The sequence below is a fragment of the Coturnix japonica genome, chromosome 2, assembly GCF_001577835.2.
Source record: "Coturnix japonica isolate 7356 chromosome 2, Coturnix japonica 2.1, whole genome shotgun sequence".
NCBI lineage: Eukaryota > Metazoa > Chordata > Aves > Galliformes > Phasianidae > Coturnix > Coturnix japonica.
In genome coordinates, this window is record NC_029517.1 from 53,689,195 (window position 1) to 53,711,401 (window position 22,207).

Genomic DNA, 22,207 nt, shown 5'->3' on the forward strand with positions numbered 1-22,207 from the left:
AAGCTCCAACACCCCCCACTACAGGCAGGGCCACCAGCCTCCACATTTAATACCAGACCAGGCTGCCCAAGGCCCCATCCAACCTGGCCTTGAACACCTCCAGGGACAGGGCATCCACAACATCTCTGGGCAGCCTGTGCCAGCACCTCACTACTCTCATAGTAAAGAACTTCCCCCTAACATCCAGTCTAAATCTTCCTTCCTTCAACTTTAAAACATTTCCCCCTGTCCTGCTGTTATCTACCCTTTCAAAGAGTTGACTCAGCTCCTGTTTGTAGGCTTCTTTTAGTTACTGCAAGGTTGCAATGAGGTGACTCCGCAGCCTTCTTTTCTCCAGGCTGAACAAGTCCAGCTCCCTCAGCCCGTCTTCAATGGGGAGATGCTCCAGCCCTCTGATCATATTTGTAACACTCCTCTGGACCCTCTCCAACAGCTCCACATCTTTCCTGTATTGGGAGCTCCAGACCTGGACACAGTACTCCAGATGGGGCCTCACAAGGGCAGAGTAGAGAGGGACAATCATCTCCCTGTCCCTGCTGGCCACCTCGCTTCTGATGGAGCCCAGGATACCATTTGCTTTCCAAGCTACAAGAGCACACTGCTGGCTCAGTTCAGTTTTTCATCCACGTCCACATATCCACAGCTATCAACCATGGTTACAAGTAATAGATACAGAGAAGATATTCCCTAAAACAAAACTAATCCAGTAAATAGAAGGTACAATAAAATATTGTGGTGATTCTGATTCCTTCCACTTTTTCTCAGAGTTTTGTTTTGTTTTTTTTTCTTCTTAATTACAAGAACTCATTCAGTCCCATGAATAAGAGCAATGTGCTGCCCTGCTCATGAAGTACTATTTTGAGACAGCCTCTGGCTGTACTGGACTGCAAACACCAAACACAAGGGCTGGATGATATTTCCATGGCCTGATTTTCTATCTGGTCATTTGTATGTTATAGAGAACAGAAACAACTGCATATCCAGAGCAAACAACTAGTTCACAGAGCACTACTTCTTTGTTTGTTTTGTTTGTTTTTTGTTTGTTTTTTCCACAAGGATTTCATTTCTATTGCATTTTGATCTTCCATAAGATCATTCTCTTATGAAATTTCTCCTATAATGCATGTATGATGCAAGTCTTAACTGGCTTCTAATTTTATCCAAGGAACATCTTTATTGGTCATTTCTAATTAAGGTTAACTACACAGAATTGGGAGACCGAAATGGGAAAACATATCTTAAGCATTAAGGGACTTCTTATTCTTTGCAATAAGAATTGTTTCTTTGTTGGGTCACCTTTTCCAGAATATCTTAAAAATATTTAAAATGAAAACTCAACATGTCTCTGTCTACTCTGATATATATTTCTGTGCTTGATTATTCCTCAACAGAGTGTCAAGAAGAAATGTGAAGCAACCTATTTTATGTGTGAAATGAAGTAAACGTTTTTCTTTGAAGGCACAAAGTCATTTCAATTTTGGCTGCAATAATTTTTTTATTGTCTGCACATTTTCTGCAAAACATCTCAATTGAAACAATACTGACTTAAGTAAGATAATACAAAATAAATTGATTTTCACATATGATTACTTGCGAAAGGGAGAATTTTTGAATACATTTTACAAAGCATTGCTAGACATGCTTTGCACACACTCTTTTCATAATCTTATACAACAGCTAACAGTTTTAATCATTTCTCATTATTTACTTTCCTAGTAAATACTGATCAGATTAGAAAGGAAACTGACATTTGATATGGAAATATTGGCAGTGGGTGGATAGTTGTTCCGGATGATCTTGGAGATCTTTTTCCAACCTTGGTGATTCTGTGATTTCTTACAGCATCTTTCCCAAAGCGGTCTAATAGACGAGGAGTCTATTAGAATAGAATAGATCTGATGTCATGACAAGAAGATGAGTTTACAAGGCAGGGCTTGATCTGTTGAAGGCAACCAGTATATGCATAGGTCAGATTGCCAAGCAAGCCTGTTGCTACCAGGCACATCCAAGGTCAAGTCAGAAAGCCAATAGAGTAGGTGAGGGGCAAGGCCACAGACATGAGCACAGGCACAGTTGCAGTATAGCTACAGTTTAGCTCCTTGGTGTGGAACAAGTACACAAACTAAATCCTTGGTATAGACCTCACTTAAACAGCTTCCAGTGCAAGGAGAGGCAGCCTTCAGTGAGACTTCTTTCCAGATCTGCATTTGTACAAAACTGTATAAAAGCCCAGGCCACAAAGCCCCTCAGAGAGCAGGGTTATGCACTCAGAACCCAGACATGATCCTGCATTTCAAAAGAGCTTCTCATAAAACCTTTCCATCATTTTTTGTTTGCGGGCACCTAAAAAGTTATACCCAAACTGTATAAGAAATGGAGGTAGGAGAATAGATATAACAGTGACTGCTTCACTGATCTATCAGCCATTAGCATAACTAGTATAACCAATGTGCATTCATATGGGGAGCTTCCCTATTGCCTGTGTAAGCTACATAGAAAATACCACTAAAAAAAATGAGCATGAGGTTCATTCACTGACAATTACTTTGTGTTTTCACATCTCCACATGGTATTTCTTATCTTCTTGAGAGTATTAAATGGTACCAAAAAATCACAGTCTGAGAAGTGCCATTTGAAATAAAAATGACTTGAAAACTCTTTATGTAGATGATCTGCACAAGTTTACAATGAGTTATAACACTGATGAGCATTTAGAGGACTTCCTGGAAACTAAGTAGAGGTAATCACATTTCTCTTTGACGATGGATCCCTACATGGACCTGTCTAGCTAAAACACAAAAAGACTGCAGCAGACACATAAAAATAGAAGAATGGAAAAAGAGCAATATAAAAATATATATACGTTGCATAATTATAACAGAAATAAAGCTAAAATTGTTGTCATACAACTGATAATCTTGATGAAGGCTGACTCAAATCTGGTGTACTAGCATTCTTATGGAATGACCTTCCTCCCTTCCAGTATTTATAAGTCATGAACCAGGTAATGAGGAATTTTGGCAGCTGTCAAATGCTTGTTTTTGTATGTTATACCATGAATTTGTTCTACAACAGTAGTGGAACAGATGCAACATTGTTCCAGTCTTATTTTCTGTATTTAGACAGCAAACAAACTATAAATAATCAGCCATAGGACAATCATGGAATGTCATCATGAAGAATATTTAATAATATGAGTGATCAACTCAGCTTAGCTTTCCATAGCGGAATAAATTGATTAATAATGCCTTTAGTTGCTTGAAGGTAAGCCCTGATACAACCATAATTAAGCACCAAAAGGCAACTATTTTCAAGTCCATCTTTATTCAAGGTAAAATAAAGCATACAATAGTGAGACAGGGAGTCTAAATATTTATCATTAAAAGACAGATAGGTATAAGAGTGGTGCTTGATTCAATTTAACAAATTATTATCACTCTAAGTATTAGCCTATGTAAGCCTGTTGAGCAAGTTCACTGAGAATGATTTACTAAAATTACCATAACAGAGTCTACAACTTAGTAAGTATATTTTTATAAAGCGATACACCCTGTATTTAACTGATTCAAATATTTAAAATCAGAAAAGAATAGTCAGAAACCTTTTTTAAACACTATTTGACATCACAGAGAAGCGCTACTCCACGCAGTACCCAGTGCTCTGGAGGCTGAAGGGTCCTAAGATCCACAGCAGCAATGTAATTCGCATCTGTTCGAACAGCCTTCTTGTAGACTGGACATGAATATAGACATGGATCTTTTGAAGCTGAGATGACAGAAAAGATGTAGAAGAAAATTAAACTGGGTTATAAAAACAGGACCTTAGTGGACTGGGCACAAGGAAATATAAAACTGAATCAAAGTTCAATCACACACATTTCTCCACTACCAAAGAAAAAAATTTTACCTTGATTCTTGCACTTTTCACTACCATGCTATTGCTGATGAAGGCTACATACTACTTGAAATTCTGGGAGATCTGGGATTTAGTATCAGCCACCAGAAAAAGGATATAGCAAGGAATGTAAATGGACACTCTCGCCTGAATTACTAGTTCAACCCACCCACTGAACAGTAGGTATTAATAATATATTGTTATCAGGTCAAATACATACATATATATATGTGTGTGTGTGTGTGTGTGAAAACATATATATATGTGTGTCAGGCATATATATGTGTGTGTTACATATATATATTTTTTTCCATATATATATATGGGAAAACAGTGAACAATCTGTTTTGAATTGTGTTTAATATTTCGGAATGTAAATCACTGACTTCTTCACTTAGTAATCAGAACAATAGTCTAGTCTTCCTTAATATGTCAGTGTTCGTTATTTGGTATACTGACTGTTTCCACAGTGATTATGTCTCTTATAAAATATTACCTACACAAAACCCTGGCAAAATATCATGTTAACAGTCTCTGTTCTGGAGATGGAACATTTTTCAACAGAAGTTTCCAATTTTACACTCAGTATTGGGTATTCCAACACTATCACATGTCTCTCTTATCCCTTCCTATTTTACACACACATACCACAAAAACAAACAATCTAATTCATACATTTCCACAAAACAAGTTTTTTGTTGTCCTTTGGCCTCATAATTTCCTTTCAGTTCTTACAGCCACTTTCTACCTCAAAGACCAAAACATGTGATATTCCATCACATCCCTCCACTGCCTGTTTGTGTTAACTCAGCAGAGCCCAGTCCAGGAAAAAAAAAATAAAAAAAAATTTAAAAAAAAATTTAAAAAAATGGAGTGTACCGTTTTATATATAAAACAGTACACATATAATACATTATCTATAAATACTCTAAATGTATGATACATGTTATATATACATATATCTATGTTGTGTATACATATATTTATATACACAAAAAATTTGTACATTACATTGTTTTTTATTGTATGGGAAAAGCTACTTGTATTGAGACTGCAGAGGTTAAAGAGTTTGCACATATAAATTTTGATTCAAGGGTCTTCTCAATCTAGAAGCTGCATTCTGCAAATATCCAGATTTCTGATCTATATCAAATATCATATCAAATCTTTACCAAGCACTTCAATATATTGGTGAGAAAATAGACTAAATCACTTCAGTGCCGCACAATACTCATATACTCTGAGGAAAGTAAGCAATGGTATCTCCAAAGTTGTATATTAATAGCATGAATAACATGTATATTAATGTTAAAATTATGAATTTCTGCCAAGTATTAAGACCTTTAATCACAATGGAAGTCTGAAGGCAAGCACGTTTGTCATAAGGCAAAGAACAGTTTGCCTGCAATATGTTTTAGTTCTTAATACAATTAATCTATCTAAATATTAGGGCAAGAAGTACAAGTACCCATTATTAATTATCAAGGAAAGCCAATAGCTTGTTTTTTGTGGAAGAATAATAAGTCCCCCTTGTTGAAAAAGATTCAGTATGTTTACATGAATAGGATACAGCCTGATGAAATTCCTGAACCCCAAGAGTCTTTTTTTGCCGTTGAAATAAAAGGGTGACAATGAAGTCTATCAAATTAATGTATTTTATAATACAACTACTTACTGTTATTCTCTGCATATATCCTTATAACTGGCATCATCTCGAAGAGCACCTTGGGCTTAGATTCAGTCAGCCTCATGTTCCTTCTGTCCCAGCTAGCTCCTTCCAAATACAGCCCATACACATAGACACCTTCCACAGGAGGACCTGTGATATCATCCTTCATCCATTTAGTGACCTCATTGCACAGTACTACACTGTCAAGAGCCCATCCTTTGTTAGCCCTTGTTATTTCCTGCCCAAAACAGATAAAACTATGAACAATGCTGACCAACAGAGATACTTACTGTCCTCTTTTAAAGCAAAAAGTGGCTCACTTACTGAAGTGTGCTGAGCAAACAACACAATCCACAGGAACACATACATAAATAAATACTCCAGACTTCATACTTGTAAAGTATAAATAAATAAAACTAATCTACTGAATTGCAGAAGTTTAAAAAAATGAATAAATAAAGGGAAAAAAAAAAAAGAGGAAAATAAGTTCATGAGATATGAGACAGTAATTATCCACTCTAACTTAGTAATATTGCAAGGTGGTATCTAAATACAAAAGGCCAACCTCAAAGTAGGAAAAGTAAATTAACAAATAAGTGGTTGATAATGAAAAAGCATGTGTGGCAGAATAACACTCAGAAAGTGTTAAACAGGTATGCAGTCGTATGTCTTCCCAGTTGGTAAGATAGAGTCATGTGCATAACTCAGCATTCAGCACAGCAGTATATATGTAAATAATAAAAAGTATGTCTAATAACACACAGAGTGAGATTTCAAACACTGTTTACCTGTCTCATTGCAGTTAAAAATCCTTGAGGATTAAAAAACCCTGTTATCCAGAAGCAGTTTGGTCGGCTTTCAAAAACCCAACTGTAAAACTGGTTGTTTCTTTCTAGAAGTTCAGTAAACCAAAATCCAAGTGTACTGGAAGCCCAAGATGCCTGAAGAATAACAAACAACATGTTCATTTCCTAATCTTGTTCAGCAGTTTTAAAACATCATATTCATGTCAATAGAAAGCAATTCTTCAAAAGGTAGTAAACAACATACTATCAGTAAAGCATATTTAAAGTTCATTTTTCATATGTTAAATTTTAGTCTGATAGTTACCTCACACTGAAACCTGAAGAAAATTCTTGTTCTGTTCAGATTTGCGGCTAGTATCTCATTAAGATATGCTTAATGCTCCCTGTGGTAATTGTCTACTTTATGACATTTTTGCAAAATTAGATAACTGTATGAACTAGGGAGAATTATCGTCTATGTGTCTTTCTAAAGTCAGAGTCAATGCATCAAGTTAATAGGATTTCTGCTGAACCTGTTCCATTTTTTTCTGTGGGAAAAAAAAAAAAAAAAAAAAGTAAGGAAAATTGAGCTTATACTATGGAAAGATTTGTGATTATTTCACTCTGAGTAGTCCTATTACACTTGTGCTATGAAGCATCTGTTATGCTCTCTGTTTTGTACCATGAAAACGCTTTGTTAATAAAAACAAAACAAAACAAACCTCTCTACATTTATTTCCATCAGTTGCTATTAACAGTTCTCATTCTCCCTGAAAACAATTTCTATTTCCGATTTGTAAGTGAAAGAGTAGAACAATCAAATTACATTCTTTAAATCAAAGAGAGCTGTCATTGTTCAACCCAAGGATTGAAGACAAATCTAATACAATGAAATCTTTTAAATTAAGAAACTTAATTGCTTTCAAAAAAAATTAGCTGGATGGCTGGTTAATGTTTTCAAATATAATCAAGTATTCACACTAAAATACAGAAGTGGAAGAGCTCTTCAGTTATCCCAGCAGCTAACTAACTCAAAGGAAGTCCAGTTCTATCTGAAGTTAAGGGGAGCACATGTATGTCCATTAAACAACCCTAACTGAGTTGTCCAGTGAGTATGAATATCTCAGTATGTAAAAAAAAAATTACAGTATGGAGCTTAATAAAACCCAATGCCACTTCTATCCATCAGACACTCTTTCCTCTGAGACAGATAGCATTTTATTTTATTCTGTATCAGTGTATAATTATTATGGAATATTTAATTTTACCTCAGCTTGAAAATAGCACCACCAGGGCAGCTAGCCTAGCACAATGCTAGAATACAAAAATCAATTTAATTGATATTAACTTGTTGTAGTAAACACCACTACCATATCAACCATACCAAACCAAGCAAAATGACATGGTCACGACTTTGTAAGTCTTCAGAAGGGCCATGACAACGGCTAAGGGACTAGAGCATCTATCATATGAGAAAGGCTGAGAGAGCTGGGACTGTATAAGGTGCAGAGAAGAATGCTCAGGGGAGATATTATCAATGCTTATAGCTCATGAGGGTAGAATGAAGGTTACAGAGTTTAGGCTCTTCACAGTGAAAGGACAATAGGCACAATACAAAGCATTTATTTAGATTCAAGAAATTGCTTTTTTTCTTTTTTTTTTCTTTTTTTTTTTTCCCCCCCCCTCAGTGAGGGTGATTGAACATTAGAATCCAGGGTGGATAGCAAAGATATTGACTTCATTCATGGAGAATCCTCCTTAAAGAAGTGTGATTGGACTAGACTATCACCAGAGCTCCCTTCCAACCTCTACTATTCTGTCCTAATCTCAAATAATAGCAACACTGTACTCCATCAGTGTGGGTGCTATTTTTGAAAATCTATCATCGCATTTAATGTTATATTCTTCTCTCTAGCCTTCTAAACGCCATCAAGATGTGCACTTACTTTTTTCCAGCTTGTAGGAATCCTCCCATCATACATGCAGTCTAAAGCATCCCTCAGATTTTCACTCATAACAATTGTCCCATCAATGGCAAGTTTTAGATCAGTAAGAGTGCTTCTAACTAATGAAATAACTCTCTGCATTTGTTCGATCTCCTGTCGCAAAAATATGTTCATAGGCTGAAAAGGTCCCATGTTCTTCAGCTTCTCTTTTACCTGTAAGTAGTAAACCAAAGACCCTTCAACAGAAATAAAAGCCAAAGGTGGATATATGTCAAGGTCAGGCATTGATACAATTTTTAAAATATAATACTTTTACTAAAGAAGTTAAATGGTCAGCTTGGTATATTTCTCAAGTGCTCTGCAAGAGAGATATACAGGATTTGTTCTAAGTAAAATCTATGATGCTGAGACTGGTTGTAGTTTTAGTTTGAATTATGACTCAGTCTGTATATAATTCTATAAGCTAAGGTAATTTAAGCAGCACTTAGACCATATTTCATTTCAGGAACTTCAGCTTTAATGCCAACAGGTAATTTCCAAGGTTCACTTTGTACAAACCAATCAAGAGTGATTACCCCAGCCACTCTGCCTCAGAATACCAGAATACCAGCACTATTTATCAGCAGTGTCTGGGAACTATCACAGTGGTAGACAATCTTGTACTCTAATAAAAATTGCTGATATATTTTTAACCAAAAGTGAAAATTTAACAATTTAATAGTAACTGTATGGAGATAAATAGATATTTTATAATTTATATGGCCTTCTCCTCAGAACCTCCTTTCTGAGGTTCCGCTTGGAGTTCAGGCCTGGAGCTGCCAAGACAAGAAAGATGCAGAGCTGTTGGAATGGGCCCAGAGGATGGCCACAAGGATGATCAGAGGGCTCCAGGGCTGGAGCATCTCTCCTACGAAGGCTGAGGGAGCTGGGCTTGTTCCACCTGGAGAAGAAGAAGTTCTAAAGAGACCTGACAACACCCTAACAGTACTTGAAAGGAATTTATAAACTGGAGGGAGACTGAATTTTTACACAAACTAATATTGATAGGACAAGGGGAAATGGTTTAAAAATAAAAGAGGCAGATTTGGATCAGATATTAGGAGGAATTTTTTAACTCAGTGGGTAATAAGGCTCAGAAACAAATTGCCCATAGAAGCTGCAGATGCCCCATCCCTGGAGACATTCAAGACCTGATAGGATGGGGCCCTAGGCTTCCTGATATTCCTGGGTGGCAACTCTGCCCATGGCAAAGGGCTGAAAATAAATCACATTTTAGATCTCTCTGAACTGCAGCCATTCTTTGACTATACGATTATATTTGTGAGGTAGGTTAAAAAAATAAAATATAATAATAATAATAAAAAAGTATAGTCCAGATGAATGAGTATAAACACATTTTTAGAACAATCAACATTACTTCCTGTTTGTTTCAATTCACACAAAGTAAAATATAGCAAATGTCTTTGACAGGATTTCAATAACTCACTTCAAATGGTACATAATCAGCGGGAATCTTTTCCAGCATATCATCAGCTAGTCTGGCTACAACTGCTTCCCGAGTTTCACCTCCTCCACCAGAACTGTCCTTTGGCTGAATACTGAGGATGATGTCCAATATATCTTTGGAAAGTTTACTTTCGTAAGTGATATCAGCATTGGGGTGCAAACCAAATACCTCTGGTGTGTCATAAGCTGGAAGACTCTAGAAAGTGAAAAATAAAAGGAGCACAACAATAGATAGATTTATATACTAATTATATTCTAAAAAAACAAACAAAAAGTTCAATGAAAAGAATGCATCACTTCAAACAAACTTACTGCAAATATCTTGCTTTGAGCTATTTGTTATGTCACAGTTCAAGTCATGCTAAAGTAAACAATAAATTCAGTTTTTACCTCCATACACTATTTTAATAGTCAGCTTATTCTGCCATATCTCAACATTGATTCTGTGAGGTTGTATTCAATGTCTGGACTCCATTCTATACTCTCTTTAATAACTGTATCCTTTCCAGTACATCCATCCAGCAAATCACAGAAAAGAGCATTGGTGTGATTAGAACTATAAATACTGCTCACACTAACAGATAAACAGAGAGTTAGAAGGCAATAAAGAGTCTGTAGAGACAGAATACATAAACTCAGAAGACAAAATTCTGGAACTCAGGAACTTGGGAGAAACTTAAGGGAAACTTTTTTCTTTCTCTTAAGCAGCTTCTGTTTACCAACCTGTATGTACTGAAGGTATTGATCCACCACAGTACATTTGGGTATGCCATATCCTTTGTAGAAGCAGAATTCTTGACTGAACATTTTTTCACTGAACCAGACCTTAACAAAGGTGTTCATCAGCCTTTTGTCATAGTCATCTGTCACACGGCCACCATACTGGATCTCACCTATCATGTAACAAACAGTACTCCAGGAAATCCCCTACAATCAGACAAAAAAAAAAAAAAAAAAAGACTTTATCTAATCCCATTCTCTCTTATTTATATCTCCCTTAGCATGATTACCTGATACACTAAATTTTACATTTCTGTCCCTTTTGGAAGATAATTATTTACTTACTTCTTTTGTGTTACTATAACATTGCGTCTGCAGAACACCCACAAGGATTTCTCAAAATAGAATATCTTGACAACTAATTCAAAATGCTGTTGTGGCACCTGAGCAAGAGGGACACAACTACACTCCCATCATGCTTTCAGCTTCTTTTGAAATGCAAACTGCAAAGTGATCTGCCACATATCTCTCTCTATACAACAACAGACCATATGAATGTGAGGAAATTAAGAAGTTTTATGCTGTCATAAAGGCAACTGTCCACTTCTTCATGTTGCCAAGACAGCTTGGAGAAGTAGAGTCAGAGTTTTTACTCAAAACTGATTTAGACAAAAGAGTATAAAACTGGTTAGTTTTTAACTATCTAATATAGCTAGCATTGAACAGGAGATCTGTATTTCCAAGGTTTATACTTCTGAAGTTTTAGATGGAGAAGGCTTGAAGAGTTGTTTTTGGTTACTGTTTTATTTAAATATGCAAGTTAATTTGGAAGTTTTACATGCACAGATTTAAAAGTCTAATTTAAACCTCCTGTACTGCAAGCATATATATTTGAAATACCAAATGTTTGTGGATGTTAAACGATAATTTAAAATTGTGTTTGAGTTTCAGTTATTGGAAACTAGGTAATACATTCTGCTATTGAAAATACTCATGGCATTAATCCACCTTCCCCAGAAATGCTAATTACCTTCTTGGAATCTGTGCCATCCAAGTGGTTTTGAATGAACTGCACAGTGGCATTGAAATCAGCTTGGTTAAACTCATAGGGTATATTCCAACCCAGAGATCCAAATTTGCGTCTTTCTTGAATAGTGGAGTGTAGAAAAGCTACTGCATACAGCATCGGTTTCCACTGTGCCATGTCACTGAAATCCAGCAAATCCTGGCTGACACCTATTGGTTATAAATGAGTTTTATATGAAGGAATAGTATTTTCAAAAGTACTTCAAATCAGCACTAGCACATCAGTCCTAGAGATATTTAGTTGGCTATCTGCCTTACCCAGGAGAAAATCACTGTCCTACACATTGTTCTATGCTGGACACTGTTCATACTGGTAGCACAAATTAAAATAGTACTATAAATTAGCCCAGACAAATAGAGTTAACTTCAGAAAACAAACAAACAATTTACTAATAGTTGAATTTATGGTAAGTTTCTATCTCCAAAGGCTCTTTAAATACAAACCTTTACTGAATGTAGTAAAGAGCGCTTAACTGTCAACAAAGAAAATGTGTTCCCTTTCTGCCAAAATACACAAGGAGATTAACAACTGAAACATTAAACACTCACCACTGTATGTTGTCTTTAGTCCAGCCCTCAGCCCTCGTGGTGGTTCACTGGTAAACTTAATACACATTTGGAGCAGGCTTATGGGGAACTGTTTGTGGATTTCAGTTGTCATCCATAGTCGAAAGCCTTCATGGACAGTCTCCGCCTCTATTATAATGTCCATCAACTCATCCAGAAAGTCAAGTCCAAGGTGGCAGTTCTGCAATAGTGCCCATCCTCCCTAGTTTAACATAGCAGAATCAATATGTTATCAACAGTGTTTTCACACCAAAAGCACTAAAATCATTCTTTATATATATATAAAGAATAACCTATATATATATATAATATATTATATTATATATATAATATATTATATTATATATATAATATAATTATATATATAATATAATATATATATAGGTTAAACTATATATATATATATATATAGTTTAAGAACAAGGACAATATATCTTAATCAAATCAAAACAGAGTATAAGCACTCTGTGCACTTATGAAAGATATTAATGCAAGAAATTCTCCACAGCCAGTTTTGGCTGATGAAGAACATTTAAAATTCATGCCTTTCAAATAATTGATCAATTCAAATATGCTCACCAACAACTGACAGCAAAAATTCCATTTTGTATGAAACAATCTTGTCTGTACAAAATCAAGTTTATCATGTTCAATTAAATGAATGTGAAAAGAAGGTTCAATTGCTTAGGACATGTATTTACGCAAATAAATATAGGTTCTTAAATCAGAATTAACTACACAATAAAAATCTTTGTTTTATGACAAGAGTTTTAGTTGATAATTTCAAAAAAAAAAAAACATTCACATATTAGTCATATTTGTCTCTTACACGAGCCATTGTCTGCTGCAGAAGTTTACGAGCATGGATTTCTTGCCCCTGGCCCATGGAAACGTAACGTGTCTCCGTCTTCAGCCTTTTTCCCAAAGCAATGATGGCGTCTGTTGGATCAGAGCCCATGGAAAGAAAGCATATGAGAGGAACACGTGGATCTGACTCTTCCCATGTCTTCTCCAAGTCCAAGATGACTCCTTCTGCATATTTCTCCCCCATAGTGTCAACAATGTATTTTCTTGCCTGTATTAAAAAGGATAAATCTTACCATACTACATAATCACTTAATATAATTTTCTTCCCATTGTAAATACAAGTACTATATGTACTGAATAATAAATGCTGTAAAATTTATGTATGCCTTGCTCTATATAAAAAATGTAGAAAATATAGAATGTTATACTATATAGCTTTTAATAGCAGAAATAAAAACATGCAACTAATCTGTTTTATATGTTAACATACCACACTGCCTTCAGAAGTGTTCTCACAGCTTTATAAAACCACTTAAAACATACTAAATAATTATTCTACTGTATATAGCTCCATGCATTGTTATATTATATATAACACATTTATTATAGACTAATAAAATAAAAAATAACCTTGCAAAATAGAAAGGTTTTTAATATTTGAAGATACTTTTTACGGAAAAGATAAGAATCACATACAATATGAGCCTCAAAGTAATTAGGTCTTTCCCATGTTTATGCTTAAACAAATTATAAATAAATGGTAATAATGATGAAAAATCAAAAGGAAGTAAGTAAAGACCACCTCTGTTATACCTTATATATTTACTGCAAAAAAACACATTAGGTTATTCATCCTTTACAAAATGTAAAGTGCCTTTCCAAACTGCTTCAGATAGTCTTTCTTGTATGCTTTCCCAATACACTGCTTGCCTCTTAGAGTAATCTCCCATTTAATACTTTGAATCACTGAATCATAGAATGGTCTGGATTGGAAGAGACCTTTAAGGTCACCTAGTTCCAACCTCCTGCTATAGGCAGTGACACCTCCCTCTAGACCAAGTTGCTCAAAGCCCTATTCAGCCTGGCCTTGAATGCTTCCAGGGAGGGGGTACTCAACACACAACCTTACTGGGCAACCTGTTCTGGTGTTCCATTAGCAAGAACAGTTAAGAATACAGTCTGTATTGATAAGGTAGAAACAGATAAACACATCAGCTTCCAGATGAAATCCCACATCCATACTAAAATATATCAGAATCCTTTTGAGAACTTATAAGAAGTGCATAGCTTGTATGTCTGAGAAGAATCTCAGAAAATTCAGTGCAAAGGTCCATTAGAAAAATTCCTTTTAAGTATTAAACTAAAATATACTGAATTGGAATCCTTTAACTATTATCTAACAACACTTGGATAGACTATGCTGGCCATACAAATGTACCTGAGCAATGGTCCTGTCAGGGCACAAAGACCTGATAAGAAGAAGATGTCTGAAGCAATCTAGGGATTGACCATAGCCACAAGGAACTGGTTCTTCTTCAGGATTCTCTTTATCAAACCAGATTTTCCACTCTTTCTCTGCTCTAGAAATCTGTGGTTATACCAACAAAGGAGTAAGTGTCATTAAACACAAGTCACATAACAAACACTGCAAGTTCGCAAGCTTTTAATGAGGGTCAAAGATGCTTAATCTGCACACAGTATTTGTTTATTAGTGTTACTCACAGATTTAGTATGGCAATTAAGAAAAGAGAGGACAAGTTTTCAGCTTTTCAGTACAAAACTTCACAGCACAACAATGCCTTTTTAAGCATTCATATTCTGAAAAGAAGGGTTACTGCTAAATACTTTCCTCTAATGAAATAACTACATAGCAAAATCAAAAAGCAGACAGCTTGGCTGTTAGCTTTGAGAACACTAGGCACATATCTACTCCCCACAGTACAGAAGGTATTATTCACAAATAATACTTTCAATTTACTTACTTCAGCTTACTATACATTTAGTATCATGACAGCACTTCAAGATGCATGTAATCAGTAAAATATTGGAACAATTATCATAAAACATAGCTTAAGAAAGAAAGACAGGGATGAAAGAAATTCTAATAAAATAATCATCCACAAACAACTGATTATTTTAAAAAACTTTTGCTTACTCTGTTAAGAATATCTGAAAATTGGCTAAGTTTACTAAGCTCCACCAAATTCAGCCAAGTCATATCCAGGATCCATTTAGCTGGCTTGGGAGGACAAGCTTTAAGATCCAGGGAAGCACCACCTGAAAGAAAAAAAGAAAACAGAGAGAAAAATTAGGACAACATAGGCTAGATACCACAGGACAATTTCACATGACTTCCTGCCTTCCCAGTGTGGTGATATACTTTATCATAAAGGACAGTCATCAATAAATTTCTGAGTAAGCTTGAGTTTGCAGGGAACAAAGAAAAAAGAAAAAAAAAAGAAAAAAAAAAGTTAAGCTCAGTTTCAAATACTTTTCTTCAACATTTCTTGCTGTAGAAAATGTGATAATTTATTCAGTATGTATATTTGCCTTCCTTGGAATTCAACTCAAACTAAAAAGAAATCAACACAAATAAAAATGTGGTCACAGGGATTATCCATCTGTAAGTCAAGCCAACTTTGGTGAAATAAAGTCTGCAGTATGGTTAACTTACATTAATTTGGGTTTGTTTGGTTTTTTTTTTGTACTTTAATCTTTGTTTCTTTCTTTAAGATTTACTTACACATGTCCATGCGCAATGTGCCTGAAAATAAATGTTATCTGAGAAACGTATGTTTGAGAAATTAATATTTTCTGAAGATTCAACATGGAAAAATTAGCATTTATAATCCATAAATAATAGAAAATTAGGTGCGTCTTGGAACACTTTGGAACAACAATATGAAGCCACTCCACATTTTTCACTGCAGGTACCTTGATCACATGCAGCGAAGACTAATGTTGTGAACGTGGCATGTTCAGCTCGGAGTCAGATATTATTTTAAACTGTTAGCTTTGCTTTTGCTTCCTTTTTGTCAGCCCACAATTACCAAATAAAGCAAAAGCTTGGTATAATTATTTTTCAATGTCAAACCACATACATGGTGGTATTTGACCAGCAGACATAAATATCAGCTGAAATGATAGTTACCAACTTTCCTTTTAAATTTCCATGATTCTCATAGCTAAACTTATCAAAATTCTTTGTGCTGCTATAAATTAGAGCTACCATATGAAATTGTCTGTCACTACAACAGAATGATAAGCACATATTCCTTTGCTTCACTGACTTCTCACATTCAAAAAGGAAGCACTAGGCTAGGAGACACACAACCACAGCTCATAAATTTTCTGCAATAATATATACACTCTACTTAAAACACTTCTGTACTTTCAACCTTTAATAAGCGTCAAAAATTCTTCATGCTTCACTCTGTTTCTTTGTATATCAATCTTCAAAGTAAGTAACAATGTGAAAAGAAATTTGTGCTCCTCATAGAGTCCTCGGGCTGCATATTTGAACACTTCATATGTCATATGTTCGATAATATTAGTAATCCTCTTGCTCGTTATAGGGCTTTTGGTAGACCTGTTGGAAAAAAGATCTGCAGTTGAATGTCAGTTTGGATAGACCTTATTAAAGAGAATGCTATGTAGAAGAGAAAAAGGCATAGCTCAAAATTCTGAAATATCAGACAGCAATTTAGTAACAACTTTAAGACTGAAGGAGCAACAAAAAAATACATATACCAGTTCCTATGAAGTCATTCTACATAACTGAAAATCAATACAGTATAATGTTTCTTAATAATTTAATAGCTAATCTTTAAGGACTGTAAGATTACCTGAAGATTTGTTGCATTGGTAACTAACAAAGGTCTACAGCTTTTAAACTGAAAATTCCTGTCAAGGAACTGGCAACACTATTCTTTCTAGTATTAGATTACAAGTCTTTACTGGACCATAGCCACTGTTGTGAGTGGATAAGTATGAACAAAACCTGTTAGCAGAATTACCTGGCTAGGGAGCTGTCAAAAAGCCCCAAAAACTGCCGAAGCGAAGTCTGATACATCACATTGACCATGCTCATCTCAGTAATAAGAAAGTACAAGATGCTACCTCGAGTTGCAACTGAAGAATAGAAAACAAGTCTGTTTTCAGAGTAGAAATGCAAATTAGATAACTTAAAACTCTACAACAAAAACATTGAGCTTAAAATACACATTATCTGTAGGTCTTTGAGTTGCTCCATTCTGTACTGGCCAGAATAATATTTAAAATTTAATCTTCATTTATGTATGCACAAAAGAAAATCTTTTCTGTAATTAATGCAGAGTATATAAAGCTCAGTTTACAATTATGAGCATATTTAGAGAAAAAACTAGATGTTGGGATATTTGGTTAAATGTTAGACTATAAAAAATATGATGGTTTCGAGTACTGCTTGAGCATCCAAACCAATTTCTCTTACAGAATTTTATGAGTCATAAAAAAGCTAAATGGATTATATTGACTTAACTTGCCCAGCACTGATTTAAATTACTTTCAAAAGCCATTCAGTTTTAAATACAAACATTTTATAAAAACCACAATGATTTCTGCTACATTAACTGTACCGTTTTACACATTTCCTAAAATCCAAGTAAAATAACCTTCCAGAGAGCACCTTGTTTCAGGTTTTCACCTGTCAGTTAAAAGCCTGCTCCTTAAAATAGTGCTGTTTTGAACTCAACCATACAGTTAATCAAATACCATAAAGACTGCTCTCACTGGCAGTCCATAAAAAGTGTTGATATTTTCACAGTTGAGACAGAACAATCAAGCCATCCAAGCTTCTTCTGCAATAGAGTAGAAAGATAGGTACCTTCCTATAAGGAGAAGCCGGAAGCCCAGGGAGAGAACAGATGATTCTGTTTTATAAAAATTTGACATGAAGTATAACACTGATTTTTTTGTCCATCATTTCCTAAATACATTTTGCTTACAGAAAACTCAAACGCTTCCCACCCATTATGGTCATCCTGATTTCATTCTGTCATTTCTCTTACTCTAGGTATTGCTCTTTTAACCATATGCTCCAGTTATTTCCCTTCTATCACTACCTGCATAGAATCACCTGGGTTGAAAAGGATGCCAAATATCATCCAGTTTCAACCCTCCTGCCATGGGCAGGGTTGCCAAACACTAGACCAAGCTGCCCAGAGCCACATCCAGCCTGGCCTTGAATGCCTCCAGGGATGGGGTATCCACAACCTCCTTGGGCAACCTGTTCCAGTGCATCACACCACCCTCTGTGTGACAAACTTCCTCCTAATGTCTAGCTCAAACCTCCCCTGTCTCTGTTTGAAACCATTCCCTTTTGTCCTATCACTATGAACCCACATAAACAGTTGTTCCCCTCCTGTTAATAGGTTCCCTCCAAGTACTGAAAGGTCGCAGTGAGGTCTCCCCAGAGCCTTCTCTCCTCAAAACTAAACAAGACCAGTCCCCTCAACCCTTCTTCATAGGAGAGGTGCTCCAGCCCTCTGATCATCTTAGTGGCCCTCCTCTGTACCCATTCCAAGAGCTCCACATCCTTCTTGTGCTAAGGACCCCAGGCCAAAATGCAGTACTCCAGATGGGGCCTCACAAGAGCTGAGTAGAGGGGGACAATCACCTCCTTCTCTCTGCTGGCCACCCCTCATATAATGCAGCTCAGGATATAGTTGGCAAACTTGCACTCACCAGGTCTGTATTCTTCACGAGCTGAATTTATCTGTACCTCTGTTTCAGCAGAATTTTGCAGTTTCTGCGTTACCTCCTCAGCTGTCTTTTTAGTATTACTCAGTACAATTAATAAACTATCATCATCAGCTAGTGATCCCTTAGTGCTTGTAAGTCGGAACAGAAGGTTATCTTCCAGCTCCTTCATCCTCCTTCTGTTTAAAGTCACATCTTCCATAAGATCTGTTCTTTCTTTCTCTAATTCCTGTTGAAATACATGGAATTGGAAAACAGAAAAGAAATCAAAAGCAAAATACAATAAGGTACTGTGTTCTAAAACCGCTATTCCTGAGGAAATAGCCAATGTCTAGAATAACTGCACTAACATGCAGAAAGAATTCCAGTGGTATTTCTGACAGCAGGTCTATTGCCAGCTTTCCCAATTTGCTATGTAGGTATGCATTAACAGATCATTCCAAGAAATAGAATGGAGAATGCTGGTGTCCTAACAGATCTGTAAGTCCAAAAAATTACTCACTTTTCTTATTTTTCTATTTCTAATGAAGACAGATGCAAACAGCATTCAAAAACAGCCTTTGAATTCACTTAATCTAATGCTGTCTTCATTTACGCCCTGTTTTTCAATTTTTATGTTGCAAATATAGTCTCCTTAACAAGGATCATTCTTATCAACTAATCAAGCATCAGAGCTTTTGAGCACATTTAAAATACATCTCCCCCAGACAGGAATAACGTCAGTCTCACAGAATCACAAAGAATCACAGAATCACCCAGGTTTCTGTCTCAGTCTCTCAGTAAAATGTTTTACTATTTAAGAAAAGAAAGACTATAGAGCTCAAATTGTTTTTTGCTACATTTATTTAGCTTGTTTCTTTTAGGAATACAAGCACTGTCATGTGAATACTTTGTTTTCCAGTAGTCATATGTAAAAGTTAAATATATGTAGATCAACAGCCTTACATAAAGGCAAAAAGAACAGCTGCTTAAAAAATTCAGAAAAAATGTTATTCAGAGATGCAGTGTCTTTTAGATTGTTTTTCTGTCTCAAAATACAATTAAAAAAAAAAGAAAAAAGAAAGAAAGAAAAAGAAAGAAACTTGTTAAATATAAATTTCTCAAAGAGAAAAATACTCCACTGAAATGATATATATATATTTCAATACAATACTGTAAGAAGGATGAAAAAAGTGAAAGGAAGGGTATGAATCTTTCAGAAATAAATATGAATCTTTGTCCGGTTATCAATAATTAATGAGACAGATGACAGAGATATTAGCTGTGTCTACAAAATAAGTCTCCTGCACTGTTTACAAAGGTCTGGTAGACTTTTTCAAAGTTGGAGACCATGTGAACTCCACCATTGCAAAGTCCATCCAAGCACTGCACTTAGGCTGCTACTTTTTCCAAACAGGTACAAAACCAGGATATGGCATGCTGTCTTATAAAGTGCCAGAAACATCCTGAACCTGAGACCTTAGCAAGGCTTACAAACATTTTTTTACTCCATCATTCCAGTAGCTTTCATTGTACAGAACTGCTACATACTTTTTTTCTGCTTCCTAAATTTACAATTTTACCACCCCTACATTCTGCTTAGCATTCCTAAATGTTTGAGGGATTTTGTTCTTTAAAAGAAAACAACAGACAAATTAAATTCAATGTTTTGCTGAGTGCAAATGAAAAGGTTAGATATATTTTAGAGTGCAACATATTTAAAGAAAGCTGTTTTCCTTGCTAGAAGAGCCTACGAAATATGTTTGAAACAAAATGATCAAAATAAAACAACTTAAGCAATACTGGATTTTAAAGTGAAGATTCATCTATTGAGCTTTTAAAATACATTGTGCAGATCAGAAAGAGTATACATGTGAAAGTTTTCTGAATATCTTCAAATATTTCCAGTTGTAGTATATGGAATGAAAAAATAAGCCACATTACTGAACAGAAGGAACTTGCTCTGAAGAAGCTATCTCAAATCCAGTGTTAAGTGGTTTCAGATGTTGATGTCACTTCACCAAAGAATGCTAGTTCTTACTATTATGTAATAGTATGCTAAACAGCTTTCACGGCTGGCACAGAACTATTCACAAGTGCAAGAATTTTCATCAACTATGTGACTTTCCCCACCACAAATCTAGAAATATATTATCATTGTAAAAATGTACAAGGCTTCAAGCAGTTCTTGCATACTATAACTCCACTACAAATCTGTCATAACTATTTCTAATATGCTAAATATGAAATTTCTTTTGCAAGTTACATAACAACCAGTGTATCAAATAAAACAATCATGTAATTAAAACAGTGTAAGTTACATATGATTCAGACATATGTCTCTCAAAGCCAAATGTTCTAAGAAATGAAGATTAACTTTACACAGATAAACCAGCTGCCCATTGACATTCCTATGCTTAGCTCTCATCTTACAGGATGGCTTAACATTCTGGAGGAAAAGAAGAAATCAGTATCAGTATTCTTCCTGGAAATCCATATTCTTTTAAATGTATGACACACGGATTCTACCAATGAGCATGCCAGACAGCAAACAAATTGAAAATCACAATTTGCAGAACCCTCAAATGATGAGCTGTAAAACCTCTTTTCCTCACGGCACATCTACAGGTCATTTGTTCTCAGGGCAGAAAAGCACCAGAGACAGGGGAATGGGAAGAAAGAAACAGATCTACATACGCATGTTGAAGAATAGTAACTCTTCTCATTTTGGTCACTGTGCTAAAGCCACTTGTGCTAAAGTGAACAAAACTTCCAATGTTTTCTCCTCTTTCACAATGTCAGTTTTCTCATAGGAGAATGCACTAGGTCTGGTTTAGGCATAATCTGCCTTTAGTAACTGGTGGCTCCCATTCTGCTTGCTGTCCCACATGTGCTTAGAATAAGCTTCTAGGGGGATTTTTCCCATAACTTTCCCAGGTACTGAAGTGACGCCGACCATCATTTGGTTATTAGGATATTCTTTGCTTTTCTTGCAGACAGGTTGTAGTCACCAAGAATTGCTACCAACTGTCACAGCTTTTCAAAGATGATAGAGACCATAATCCAACAGCATTAGCTAGACCTTACAGCACCCTAAGAAACAACTCATCTCATCCCACATACCTGTGTATGTCCAGTGAGCTTAAGAGATCCTAAAAGCTATCTTCTACTGTGAATACTGCTCAATTCCTACAGACGGCTAATAGATTTGGGGACGTAAGAGGCCTGCTGGCAAATCTTACCTATGGAAACGGAGGCAAAAAACATACTGAGTTCCTCAGCTTCCTCCCACTTGGTTCCCTGCCCCATGGAGAAATGGCATCAAATTTTTAAGTCTTTCTTCTGCTGCCAATGTACTTACAGAGACTTTTCTTGTTTTTCACCTGACTCATTAGTTTAAGGTCCTGCTGAACTTTGACTTTCCTAACTCCATACCTACATGTACAGGCAATGTCCCTGATTTCACCTTCACAGTAATTGTTTTTTGTGTCTGAGCTCAGTCAAGAGTT

The 22,207-nt window shown here is 35.7% G+C and overlaps 1 protein-coding gene across 1 annotated transcript in view; it reads right to left on the minus strand.

Annotated features, from left to right (window-relative positions):
• Positions 1–3,164: 3,164 nt before the first annotated feature.
• The window catches only part of DNAH5 (dynein axonemal heavy chain 5), a 116,677-nt gene continuing 97,634 nt past the window's right edge, over positions 3,165–22,207 (minus strand). The window contains exons 69-82 of the mRNA XM_032442468.1: positions 18,705–18,948; positions 16,997–17,111; positions 16,379–16,569; positions 15,136–15,257; positions 14,419–14,568; positions 13,003–13,248; positions 12,156–12,375; positions 11,551–11,756; positions 10,524–10,727; positions 9,781–9,996; positions 8,295–8,507; positions 6,352–6,504; positions 5,570–5,801; positions 3,165–3,765 (exon numbers count right to left, since the gene is read on the minus strand). Of these exons, the coding sequence (XP_032298359.1) occupies positions 3,614–3,765; positions 5,570–5,801; positions 6,352–6,504; positions 8,295–8,507; positions 9,781–9,996; positions 10,524–10,727; positions 11,551–11,756; positions 12,156–12,375; positions 13,003–13,248; positions 14,419–14,568; positions 15,136–15,257; positions 16,379–16,569; positions 16,997–17,111; positions 18,705–18,948 (2,664 nt within the window). The 3' untranslated portion in view covers positions 3,165–3,613. The remainder of the gene's footprint in view (positions 3,766–5,569; positions 5,802–6,351; positions 6,505–8,294; positions 8,508–9,780; positions 9,997–10,523; positions 10,728–11,550; positions 11,757–12,155; positions 12,376–13,002; positions 13,249–14,418; positions 14,569–15,135; positions 15,258–16,378; positions 16,570–16,996; positions 17,112–18,704; positions 18,949–22,207) is intronic.